At 42.8% G+C, this 13,435-nt stretch overlaps 1 protein-coding gene across 2 annotated transcripts; it reads right to left on the bottom strand.

The window, feature by feature from the left end:
- Positions 1-3,161: 3,161 nt before the first annotated feature.
- LOC147441661 (RNA polymerase II C-terminal domain phosphatase-like 3) lies at positions 3,162-10,195 on the bottom strand. 2 transcript variants are annotated; one of them, XM_086483216.1, is made up of 13 exons: positions 8,016-10,193; positions 7,713-7,875; positions 7,571-7,626; positions 7,435-7,495; positions 6,286-7,366; positions 5,931-6,198; positions 5,173-5,839; positions 4,923-5,087; positions 4,542-4,810; positions 4,352-4,463; positions 4,009-4,266; positions 3,890-3,936; positions 3,162-3,781 (listed from the first exon to the last, which is right to left on the bottom strand). In XM_086483216.1, exons 1-13 carry the CDS (start codon positions 9,146-9,148, stop codon positions 3,718-3,720), a joined length of 4,344 nt encoding a protein of 1,447 aa, XP_086339342.1. In that variant the 5' UTR covers positions 9,149-10,193; the 3' UTR covers positions 3,162-3,717. The 2 variants fall into 2 exon arrangements, with proteins under 2 accessions (XP_086339342.1, XP_086339341.1); XM_086483215.1 differs by having other exon boundaries at positions 5,931-7,366; positions 8,016-10,195.
- Between the last annotated feature and the right edge of the window lie 3,240 nt (positions 10,196-13,435).

Consider the following 13,435-nt stretch of genomic DNA (forward strand, 5'->3'; position numbering starts at 1 on the left):
TGATTTGAGATACTTTAGCTGGCTACTTAAAGGCTTAGCATTGGAGCATTTTTTTGTGCTTGTTCTCTTTTGCATCATTTCTATTGGAACATTTGTAGTTAAGAGTGTGGTTTATATAAGCTTCGTAAATTTGGTTTCTATGTTCTTTAAGGGCTTCTTAAGCTTGCAAGATTGCATGTTCCATCTTGTGTCGCTGATTTCTATCTAGGCTTAGAGTTTTCAAATTTCCATTATGTCTCTCATCCATAATCCACTTCTTTTTTCCTCATTTTGAAATTTTGAGTTGTAGCATCGTTTCTATAATTCTTCATTTTGTTCTTATTATGCCTACTATACTTTGCTCTCTCTTCTTCTTCTTTTGCACCTTGACCTCATGTGAGCACATTCACACACTATTTGTACATAATGAATGGCTTAGAAGGGTGGTCGAAAGTGCTTGGTTGCGCGATTAGCACAATAGTTCTCTTTGCAATCTTATTGTGGCAATATGACCCTAGGCCTCTAGGCCTTCAATGATGATAGAAATTGTACATCTCTATGAAACTAAGCAACGTTTTTAGCTCTACGAGCATATAATCGCATTGCGACTTTCACTTGGTCAGCTTAGGCTCAAAATAGCTTAAGGTGAAAATCAAAAACCTCATGCAACAAGAGGAAGCTTAAGAGAGAACAAGCTAACGTACCATGTGCCAAATATAAACTTGTTGTAGCACTTATCAAATGTAGATATGTGTAAGAGAAACAAGAGAAACTATTGCAATTGGCTTTGATGTATTCATATATCATGGTCTTAAGTTTTTCCATCTTACTTATTTGCTAGATACATTACAAACTTCAAACGTTAAAATGGTTCTTACAAAATCATGAATGTTGTGAATGCATAATTAAAATCAAATGTTCTTACTGCATGGTAAGTCCAAATACTATTATGTGTCATATTTGCTAACATTTGTATCTATCTATTTAATGTTATTAAGACTAGAATTCTGGATTAGTGGTTTGGACTATTTGCAAATATCAGTGTGAATAGGTCGTTTGCAAATAGGACATCTAAATCATTTTTTTAAAAAATCTAAATGATTTCTTAAGACTATATGCTAATTTTGTGTCACTACACAAGGATGAGTGAATGAATGAAGCTAGAGGTTAGTGGACTAACAAAGGCCAGTTGCATATAAAGATTATCAAGTATCTTCAGCCTTGTTGCGGTATTCTTCGTATGCTGTTATAAATGCCACCATGAATATTTTAGAACTGAAAAAAGCACACAGTAAGTTCCTTACATAGCTTATTGCTTATCCGATAACATCACGGGCTTAAATCATGTAATGATGTTGGGATAGTCTCCGATCCCTTGAAAGGGAAAGTTTTCAAGTGAGGTTTGTTATCTTCCTAGGAAATCAAACACTAACACACCAACATGGCAAATTTCACAATACAAAACCCGGAAACATTTGACATTCAAAAGGTGAAACTTGATCTAGATTGTGTCACTAAATAGTGCAAACAATATCTTTTTCCATTGACTCGTCAGAAAAGAAAGGTAGCAAAAAAACTGATAGTCAATACGTGAGTGGAACTTATGAGACTATATAGGGTAAAGGAGCCAGTTGTAACACATGTGCCTTTTAAAAATCATGCACACTCCAATTTAGAGACAAAAATTTGGAATATGCTAAGAATCTTGTTTATGTGTCAACTTGTGATTTGCTGAAAACTGTACCATTATTGGACCTTGGGTGTTTCTAACCCCTAAAAGACCTCAAAATTTAAACTTTCTCAAATTGAATGCCCAAATTAAATCAAAAAAATATCAATCTTGGTATTACCTAATCCGCCTTTGCATGAGGAATCTCATGCAAATTTCAAAATTCAAATCTGACCAAATTTACAAAATCCCACCCAAAATTACACTTTTTTTCTTGAGTGTCTCTAAACTGGCTCCTTTACCCTAAGCAAAAAGAACATTGGGAGAAGTTGCAAGAAGCTTTAAAAAAGCCAAGAACGACATGAGGCTAGCTTTTCTCTTAATACAAATGCCAAACTCCATTGTGGTAATGACTTGTATAAAAGGCCCTATTGACCATCCTACACATACTATACATCATTTTCATTATTTCTCCAAAACATTACTCTTGGCATTAGCATTAACACCATCAACAAATATCATGTCCCTTCCTCTAAAAATAGAACTTCCAATTTGCGTCAAAAATTCTCTGTGATTTGCTTGCATATTCTCCTACCAACAAATCTACTTGTGCGTTGACATTGTGGCACTCATGATGTGAGACAAGAAAAACATTGCGCCAATATATTGGTGGTGGGGGCTGTGTACGCGTGGGCACATCACAATGTATTCTCAAAAGGTGAGAAGAGTAAGATGAAAGAAGAGGCCAGGAACGCGTGGGGGGGGGGGGGGGGGCGGGGCGCAGCATAATTATGGCACCTACCCCCATGAAAAATGGACCCCCAAAATCGATGTTGTGGCCACTATCTAACCTACTTTCCAAAACTCCGGCAAAGCCTTGCAAAGTCATTCCAAAACTGCTTTCACTACCTGAAACCTACAACTAAGCCCTTCATGGTCAACCTAAAACTAAACCTTATCAAAATCTCAAGTGGCCACTACTTACCTTGAAGGAAGTAGCTTAGCACAAGAGGAACTCCATGAGCACAACTTTCGACTTTACTACTGGTTGGGGTGTGCATCAAGAGTCATGGAAGTTCTACACTTGCACTAACTCCACCTATCACCAAAAAAGAGAAACCAGCCCAAACCGTAGTTGGATGGAGGCACCCGATTCCGCTAGAGCTCGGTACAAGGAACTTTTTGTGTACTTCATTCCATTAAGGAGCGACTTGCTAGCAAAATGGTGATAAACACATAGTTAGGTTTTGGGGAGATCCCTAAATATTTTGATTTGCAAAAGGTGATTTTGTGATTGCTAGTTGTCATTCATGCAGGCTTTAGTTCCCATTCCTCGAATTCATTGTCTGCTGAGAATCGTGCCGGTTGGATGCCAGATTTGGCCAGTTAGGATCTTCCATTTTCCTTCACATGGATCTTAAGATCTTGGTTTTTGCAGGTTAAAGTGATGTTCTCATTAGTGGACTATACAATTAGAATACTAGTAACTGCAACACACCAACAACAAACTGCAGTCATCCGAAAGCATGTCTTTGTAAGCCGAATACTGTTTACATTCAAAACCTCAACCGTCAAGCATGCATGCATTGAGAAAAGAAGAATGGGAGTTCTAAGACCCGACCTACGCATGCCATACTTAGTATACTCATAACTCATACTAGTCTTCTAGCATGAGTAATGAGTGATGCTCTTCCGCATGCTTTTGGCATCATATCCAATGAGACATTTTCTCGACCTCTTTCTTATACACAAAATTTGGCCCAACACCCCCTTCTCAAGTGCAGCAGGATGGGGCAGCCTAAACTCCAGTCACCATAGCAAGCTTTGGGCATTTGACTAGCACTGACCTTGCTTTCTCATAAGCCATTCGGCACAGCCAAGCTCAGGGGACAAAATTGTGTGCCATGTAGGCCCCCTTTCCTCTAGAGTGATCCAAAAAGCCCAAGAGTTGTGCGCAATCCCCCCCTCTAGATAATTCACAATACCTGAGAGGTGGTGAGGATAGCTTCAAATGCAAGCATAACAGACACTCCGTTTTCAAGGCAGTGCAAACAGGTCAAAGAACAAAGTTAAGCAGTCACTGAAAAATCTCGCTCGCTGGCTCGACGATATAATATTGCAGAGGCCTCCAACCTGGTTTCAAGTTCAAAACAGTTCAGCAAACTCTCCAATGAAACTTTGATCGAGCTTTTCTATATCTCATCATGACAGAATGTTAAATTGAAACCAAAGATCACTCACCAGCTGGGCCGGACAACAGATCTCCCAGTAGATAAAGCCCAATTCACCTGTTAACAAAGGTCGCGGAAATTTATATTTAAGAACTAGTACACTGTCTACATGATTACGGTCACCCATACCTTCTCAGTTCCAAGAGAAATGGCCACGACATGGGTAACTCCATCATCAATTCCCATGGAACAGACTGCACCAAACTGCTCAGCCAATTGCCAGAGAGGATGAAGATGGGGCTGAATCTCCCCTTGAGGAAAAACCCTGCTGAATACAAGCTTGCAGCCTGCGAGAACCTTGCGCTGCTCCTTCGCAAGAATATCGCGAACATCCACCTCATGAAGTCTTGGGTTTGAGAAAAAATTGTAGTGAATTTTCTCGATCACCTGGATTGCAGCAACATCAGTTAACCCATTAATATATGAATGGAACATGCCAATCATAATAGCCTTTATATTGGAAAATCCGAACCATCAAAGCTGAAGCTAGCATGCCATCCTGCTCCCTCTCATCATGACCTACTTCCAATAAAGATGGGCCTGGCAGCCCAAACTGTTTTCTGCTACAAGGAAAATACATATACCTGCAAAAATAAATGAAGTATACGACTTATTCGCATAAAGACTTCTCCAAACAAAAACCTCGTGCTTTGAGTTAGTACCGTTCTACGACAATGAGATTGTGCCTGTGGTGAGGCCACACACGTGCAGAGTCGTCAATAATGACTACAGCTGATTCCATGCCTAAAACACCATCCAAGTCTTTGCTTTTTGGAGGCCGTTCATCTCCATCAACTATGTCCCCATCATCACCCTTTGAAATCACCCTCCCGGCAAATAATGTTCCTGTTGGATCAAGTAGTTTTGCCATCTCAGTAGCATAAGCCTTGTTGCCCATTGTGTAGACATGAAGTTCATAGAGATTGCTAGCCTGGAATGCAAAAAACACAATCTGTTCATTTAATGAAGGCATTGAGAATCAGGTGGCACATGCAATCATAAGTAGCAAATTTACTCAGTCCAGAAGGCAGATAAACAATTACCCTTGCCAAAAAATTCCATATGCCAGGACGCAGCTTTGTCCACATGCCCATGTGTTGAAAGCGATACAATTCCCTCCTATTGCTACCCTCCTTTCCAAATTTGTTACGCTCTGTCAGTTCATTTGCCTGTAACTTGGCCTCCCATTCCACCTCTATTTCTGAAAACTGTAAACAGACAAGTAGTTCGAATTCAATAAGAGAAGACAGATTAATGGCGTTAGAGTTGACTCAAGAAGTAACCAAAGCACACCTTAGCAGAATTCAAAAGCGTGTGATCAAGGTCTAGCACAAGACAGAGCTTCTTGGCAACAAACATTCGGCTCTGCTCTTCTATCCTTCTCGCTCTCTCTTGTCTGACGGCCTGCTTTTGCTTCTCATCAAGGCCCTCAAGAAGAGGCTCCAAATGATCCCAATGATTGACATTGTCCCGCTGCTTGGCAGCACTTAAATTCAAATCAAACCTACCAGGCGGCTTGGCTATATTCATTTTCGTGTCTACCACAGTAACCTTGCTAATCTTGGAAAGATCATCAGACCTACCGTTGTTGTCACTAAGGTCGGAATCACGAAGCAAACTAGTGGAACCAGCTATGGGAAGACTCTCATTTTTAGCCAGCGAACTGGTTCGGGCAATCACAAGCACATTGGCAGAACTAACAGGTCTTTCAATGGGGAGATTGTCATTCTTAACCATAGAACTAGTCCAATTAGACTTGTCTGTAAGATTTCGAATAAGAGCTGGCTCTGACATGCTTCCAACTGCATCCATGTTTGTTTGTGGTACTGCTTCAGTGCTTGAAGCTGCTGAGCTACCACCTTTGGCTACACCAAGTGCCATTGCTTTGGACTTTTCTAGAATACTGCCAAGTAGGGCTCTCCTAGGATCTCTGGGCTTCATTCGTGGTTTTGAGGAGTCGCTTACCTAAATAAGCACAACAAAACGAGATAACTGAATGAAAACCAGACAGATAGAATGTATGTTTAACGCACTGTAGCATCTAGCATAACCTTACCACTGATTCCACACCAGAAGCGCTCTGCTTCAATAGTACCCCCGACTGTGAAGAGATGGTGTCACTAGGACCCTGTTTAGAGATATCTGCTGCTTCGACAGTCTCCAGTTCCAAGCCCTTTGGGCGTGCCACATCACCCTCTTTGAGGATCACAGCAGTCCTAGGCCGTTTGGTGGAGATTTCCTCGTTTAATAAATCAATCTGCCTTTTCTTCTGAGAAGGGCCCTCAGTTGAATTGCTGGAATCCACAGTCATTTGTAAACCTGCATCAGCAGTAGTAGAAGAGGTCTGCAATTGTTCTGGCAACCATTCTCCTCCAGTTGCAAGTGTCAAAAGTGACACAAGCTCACCTTTAGGAAGAAGGGCCTCTTGACTTGCTTGTGAGGCCTGTTGCTTGGTACCAGGAAGTACCATTGAGCTCTCTTGCAACCATTGCATCTGTTCAGATCCTTCATCTCCACCAGTCTCTGGTTGAAGTTCTAAACCGAGAGGTTGGCTGTCTAGCCTCCTCCGTGGATCTCTACTCTTTTTTGAGCCTCTTGGTGGCGCCAGCTTGGTTTGAAGCCCCTCAGAGCTCCCATCCTCCACAGTTGGTAATTCAGAACTTGGGAAAAGAGTCAATTCCGAAGGGGTGGCTCTACCACCATTCTCCTTTCCTGGTGGACCAATTAAAGGAGGAAAGAGATTGGTTTCAGAAGCTTGAGGCAACTCCTCATCCTTTCCAGCAGGATAACCTCCAACAATGGAAACATCATTTGAATTATTTTCTACTGTGCCTCCTTCATCGGAGGGTGTTGGACTAGGAAGCCTATTATGCGTTGCCTGAGATTTTCCCGCAAACTTTTCTTGGTAAAAAGTAAGGTCTCTAACAGGATCGAAGTGGGGTACAAAACCAGAGTTGTTAATACCCCGCGCATTTTTTGTTTTACTTCTCAGAACATTCCTGTCTTTCATATCACCCTCTGGAAGAAGCAATGAGTTACTCTTATTCTGATCTTCATTTAGATCCACCATGGTCCTCATCGTAGCTGCAGAGAGAGATTCTGGCTCCTTCGCATCGTTGTATTCTTGGGCATCACCTTGCTCAGGGCCATAAGAAAACCAGCCACCAAAGCCTACAGTCCCAGCTGTGCTGCTGTCTACCGCACTGAGAGATTGTTCTTCAGCAGATATTTCACAAATATTCAAATCAACGGTCAGATTCAGTGGCTGTTCTGCTTCATCTCCCAGCTCCAAGGTCCGTGCATTTGCTGAATTGTCTGTCGAGCTCTCACTTTCCAGTTGAGTTGTGGCTGATGTATTTCCCGAGGATTCACCAACTTTCGAATCCCTCTCCTCACCTTTCTCTAGTTGATGGGATGCCTTTCTCGGAAGTTTCGCCAGCTCAGCTACTCTACTTCTATAACCAATAGCTTGCATCATAGACTCTAGCTGCACATATCAGCTTCGATTAAGAAAAACTCCAGCTATAAATCTAATCACAAAAGACATTATTGTACCTCTTGCAGTTGCTTTGATGTGAAAAGGGTTTCACACCTGTTCCTTGCAAGCTCAAGCAACCTGATAAACAAACAGTGAGGACTACTTCAAAACATTGACCTCAACCCAGCCAACACAGGGCTCCAGATAACTGACCTTGGAAATGCGTTTGTGTCTTGCTCTTGCTCTTTCCCAACTGCAGTATTACGAACCTACAAAGTCCAAACAAAACGATTTGATCCAATACAAGGTGGTTTGTGTAGGAAAAATATACCCTAATGCAGGAAAAGAAACTCACTGCATAAGCTGCACGAATTCCTGAAAATGTGTCCCTTGTCAAGGCCAGAACCTTGCGTTGTTGACCCTCTATATGCTTGCCCTGAGCCCGTGGCAGATCCTTGTTTAAGTCACGAAGAGCCCTGAGAGCTCTGCGAAGCTGACAGCAAACACCCATGAAAGACCTGCGGCACATTGAGAAAACGATTGGATATGTGCTACGGTTGAGGGATCTAACAGGTAATGAAGTAAACGAGACTTGAAATCCTTTAGAAAGCCAGTAATTTCAGCCAAACAGAAAAAGGTGCAGGTACGATGAACTCACTTCTGCGCATCTTTGACTGATACACTCCTCACATTGTTTGCAATCTCTGTAATCAGCTTATCTTTCTGTGGTTCAGATAAGCAGACATAATCAACCAGTCCAGTGCCCGTTAAATATGCCTTATCTGACGGCCTCCCCACATCCTTATCCCTACCCTTCATGTGTCTATCTATGGCAGCTTTGTCTGCCAAAGTACCCTGCTTCAATTCAATCTCCCCCTCTTCCAAATCTCCCTCCCCTCGACCATCTCTTCTCCTGCAGTCTCGAGAAGACCTTCGGGTTTCTGATCTTCGCCTCTCTCTATCATATGCAGAGCTCCTCTCTTCTGAATGATTTCTGTAGTCCCTAGACGATTTATCTGACATACTCTTACCTCCCCTTTCGGAGCTTCCCCTGTCGCTTCTCTCTCTTCGGCCTTCTCCCCTTCTTTGATCAGAACGATCCCCTCCCTCTTGCAGAAAAAAATACCCATCATCACTTCTCATGACCTTAGCATATTCTATGCCACGATCACCTACAATCCATCCACTTTTTCTGTCCCCTGAGCCAGACCTGTGCAAAGCACGACTGTTCTCACCTGTTTTCCTCGACTTTGGCAGCCTCTCCTCCTGTAAGGAATCTCCCAATGAATCATCAGGGCTTTCCTGCACACCCTTTGCCCAAGCAAATTGATAAAACTTGTCTGGTTGGACAGTATAAGAAGACGCTTCCGATCGTAAGGCCCATGCACCATGCCTACTCTCACCATTTGATCGACTAGACCATCTACTACCATAAGAAGAGCTTGCTTTGGCAGCAGGAGCTGTCTCGACCAATGGCACTGCCACATCATCACCCTCAACCGATGCATCTTTATCACCATTATCTAAAACTGAGATTTCCTGGCCTTCATTGTCATCTGATATCTCTCCCTCTTCAGGCTCCTCCTGATCAGGTTTCTTTGGAGCCTCATTTACTTCATTCCTTTGCACTGCATTTGAGTCCTCAATGGAACCCACCAACCCCAACCCATCCTCCTGTTGTGGCACACCCATACCTTCCATGCTTCCATGATCTTCCCTCTGTGTTTCACCATCTGACATAGTATCTATGTGCGCACGATTGAGATCAATGTCCCCAATAGAGCATTCCATTGCTCCTCCTTAACAGCAGCAGTCCTCTCTACCCTTTCAAGAAAAGCATGACATGGTATTCTAATCTCTATTGTATAACTTTGCAATATGACATCAGGATTGATGTGAGTCTCAAGAACCCATCTTCACCTGCGTATCACCAAAATGAAGATGTATCTTGTTGCTTAACCAGAATAAGCTAATCATATAGACATCGAGAGGGCACAAAAGACTCCTGTGTCAATCAGCCTTTAACGATGAAAATGGTGCACATGCATGCATTTTCCAGCAATAAGAAAGCATGAGCCATATGCACCCTCTCTAAAAAAGGCATGGTCTTTGGGCATAATGCTTGCGATGAGGACTTGGAGAAGGTGCGGTAGATAAGCCTGTCGAAAAAGTGCTACTAGCATCCACCGAGGGTGAAATAGCTTTGTTACAAACCCTCGAGTCTCTCAGCGCTTCCTGTCCAACACGGTTTGCGTACTGGCAAAGATAGGGCCCTGTTGTACGCTCCAAAACACTTTCAAAACCCTATTAACCCTAGATCGAGAAGACTTCAGATCAATATCGCACTGAAGTACGAAGCTTCGTACAGGTAAGATCTGGTGAGCAGCAGCTAAAACTGCCAAGGAAGCCCGTTCTCCGAGACAGGACAACCTTGCGGCCGTGTTTGAAGAACTTCAACAGCAGGCAGGAAAAAGGCAAGATCTGAAGTGAGGGCAACGCAGAGGAATGCGAGGAACCCTCGACGGAGAGAGGGAGGTAGGAATCTAGAGGCGGTGGGTTCACTGCGTGGTCCGGTTTGTTGCTGTTCGCTTTCGTGCTCCCAAGGAGGCCGAAGCAATGCGGGGGAAAGGCAGAGGCCAAAAACGCAGAAGGACCTCGCAACTTGACCGTGGTTAAGTTAGAATGGGCAATCCAATCGACCCCTAGATTGCTCTCGGACCTCGGTTATTAAGAGAGTACATGCACTCACTGCATATCTACAACCCAAGCGTACGCTCACTCCTTCCCTGCCCTTAATCAATAGCTCCAAGATGCTCGAAGCTTCAGTTGGAGAGGCACCACAAGCAAGGGCTCATTCATCTCTTTCCTCCACCAACGAGGTGAAACTACCGTGAAAGCTGCCTATGGGCTACTAACGATAGCGTGTCCCTATGTAGCCGGCTAGCACAAGCTACTCAATAGAAATTAGACAATTCAAAGAACAAAAAGTACAAAAAAAAAATTGCTTGTAGGGCTTTTTCATAAAACAATGCGAAGCTCATGATGACAAAAAAAAAAAAAAAATTGTGATTTTTAACTACCCCTACCACATTTTTCGTTGGTGCACTTTTGATGTGCTTTTATATGTATTGCAAACAGTTCGTGGGAGCAAGTGTATTATCTCCTCTATTGGCAAGGATGTGGTTACAATTTGCTCCGGTATTGGGTTGTTAAGAAGAACCACACCAAGGCCCAACTGATTATGATAGCTCCACCAGATATGCTTGCAGCACCGCTCGAGAACCTCAAAGTCAAATTCGGGTCAATCCTGATCACGAGCCACTGCTTGGGTGGTTGCTCACGAGATCAGGATTGTAGATATATTTTTAATATTGCTTCGATTGCCTACTTTATATCTCGTGCGGCGTGGGAATCTCTCCTTAATTTTATATAGCCTTTCAATATTTTATAGAGGCTACAAAGAGAAGGCATTAGACATGGTGGAATCCTTTAAGGGTGTTATGTATAAGCATGCTACATTGGTCGTGAGTCCTTGAAAGAGAGAGGCCTTAAGAGCCTAGCAGAGCAGGCTAAGAAGATTGGAGGGCATGCTATAGCGTGCTCTATTGCAAGTTATTACCACAAGCTCGTAAAACTAGCCATGGCAAGCTTAGAGGTCTGCAAGCGAGACGGGTGTTGTGGCCCTGATGGCTTTGATGGTACGGGTTGCAAGCTCTATGACACACACATGTGCAGATCTGTAGCAGCGTGGCGGGTTCTACAAGCTCTGATACCGGTTTTATGGCAAGCAGTTTTATGGTGAGCTTGGCGAGCTCCTCAGACTCAGAATACCTAGCAAGGCTAGCAGTAGAGAACACACACACAAACACACCTCGCGGCACCTCTGGTCCCCTCTCATGGCACACACCCGCGGCCTCATGCATGGGCAATATTCCCTTCAATTTGCCACCTGGCCCCCTTGGCCCAATTCTTATGGCCAAGTGGCAAATCGAAGATAATATTTCTTATGCACGAGGGCGGCGGGTGTGTGCCAAGAGGGCTAGGTGGCAAATTGAAGGGAATATTTATCATGCACGAGGGCGGTGGGTGTGTGCCATGAGAGGGGAGCAGAGGTGCAGCGAGGGGTGTGTGTGTGTGTGTGTGTGTGTGTGTGTGTGTGTGTGTGTTCTCGACTGCTAGCCTTAGGTATTATGAGTATAAGGAGCTCGCCATGCTCATCATAGAATTGCTTGCCATAGAACTGGTATTAGAGCTTGCAGAACCTCCACGCTTGCTACAGATCTGCGCACGCGTGTGTCGCGAAGCTTGTAGCGCGTACCATCAACGCCATCAGGGCTGCAACACCCGTCACGCTTGCAAACCTCTAAGCTTGTCTTGGCTAAGGCCTCACGATCACGATGTAGCATGCTTATACATAGCACCCATAAAGGGTTCCGCCATGGCTAATGCCTGCTCGTTGTAGCCTCTATAAAATATTGAAAGAATGTATAAAATTAAGGAGAGATTCTTGCACCACACGAGATATAAAGTAGGCAATCAAAGCAACATTAAAAATATGTCTACAATCCTGGTCGTGGACGTGGATTACAGCCACACCATCGACACACTTCATCAACGCCAGTTTCCATCATCACAGGAAGTGTTCTGTAAGTTTGTGCATAACCTTCTTAGCATACTTTTCCATCTTTTTCAAGTTTTTTAGGTGAGTTTTTCTTTTAAAACTTAAAACATGGAAAAGGGCCAAAATCAAAAGCAACCTGAAACTGACACCAATCAAGACCAAAACATGTATATGGAGGAAGAGTGGGATGTGCCATCACGTGAGCAGCATGAGATGATAGTACATAGGGTAGAAAACATAGAATTGCAGTTACAAACTTCTTTGGCTACTCTAGATGGTCTCAAACATCAAATGACCAAGTCAATTGAGTATATGCAGAAGGGTAAGCAGTCGATGACACAGTCTTTTGTGCCATCTAATCCAAATGTCCCTTCCACATCTAGGATGGGCGAGATGTATATAGAGAGGCTGCTATACCTTCTCTTGATGCCCAGTCGAGACCTAGAGACAACCCTTTCCTCAAAGACATGAAACCTCCTCAATTTAATGGTGAAGAAAAAGAAACAAAGATTCTATATATGCCTTCCTCCAGAAATTTCCCACCTGAGTATCAAAAGATTGAGGTCAATCTATCATTGAGGCCAAAAGCCTACAAATGGTGGATGAGCCTCAAGGCATCAGAAAAGATTCCAGGCGATTGGGCTCTATTCGAGAGCATTTTTTTGAAACAATTTATCCCTGAAAATGAACCAAAAAGAAACTGGGAAGATTGGCACAAAGCTATGCAACAAGGTAGGCCATTGCTTACTTACATTGCAAAGTACAGAGAAATAATTAGGCTTCAGGGGATAGATGAATTTCACAAAACAAGGGGGTTTATACGGGGTTTAGATAGACATTAGAAATGAGAGGTAAAAAGAAGTGCACCAAAAAGTTTGAAGGAAGCAATTAAATTTGCTAAAATTTATGAAGATAATACTTGGTTGACAACTTCTAACCCCACTCAGACTAAGCCCAAGTCCATAGATACGGCGGTATCAAGAGACCCTTTCAAAAAGGGAAAATGAAATTTTCATTTAATAAGGAGGTAAACCATTGTTAAAAATATTTGTTGCACCGAGACCTAGACTAAACCAAGAGGACTTTGCAAAGGCTAAAAAAGAAAACTTATGCTTTACTTGTATGTCACCTCACCGTTCTCAATGGAATTGTCCAAAGAACAAAAGAAAAAAAGATGATGAAAAGGATAAAGTTCCTAACAAGAGTCATAAATACAGGTAGCTTCATGTTGTCCGAACATTTTTTTATAAATGATAATGAAAAGTATAAATTCATAAAAGTGTTGCAGCAAGACAAAGACCATTATTGTTGTTTGTCAATGAGTATGTGGAAATCAAGTTTTGGTCCACATGAGCTGGTAAAACTGCATGGATTTGTAAATGGGAAAAGGGTTAGACTCATGATAGATGACTTTGCCACACATAACTTTGTAAGCTATGCTCGTGTCAAGAAACTTA

This window comes from Adiantum capillus-veneris, chromosome 15, assembly GCF_014529385.1.
Source record: "Adiantum capillus-veneris isolate H3 chromosome 15, ASM1452938v2, whole genome shotgun sequence".
Lineage (NCBI taxonomy): Eukaryota > Viridiplantae > Streptophyta > Polypodiopsida > Polypodiales > Pteridaceae > Adiantum > Adiantum capillus-veneris.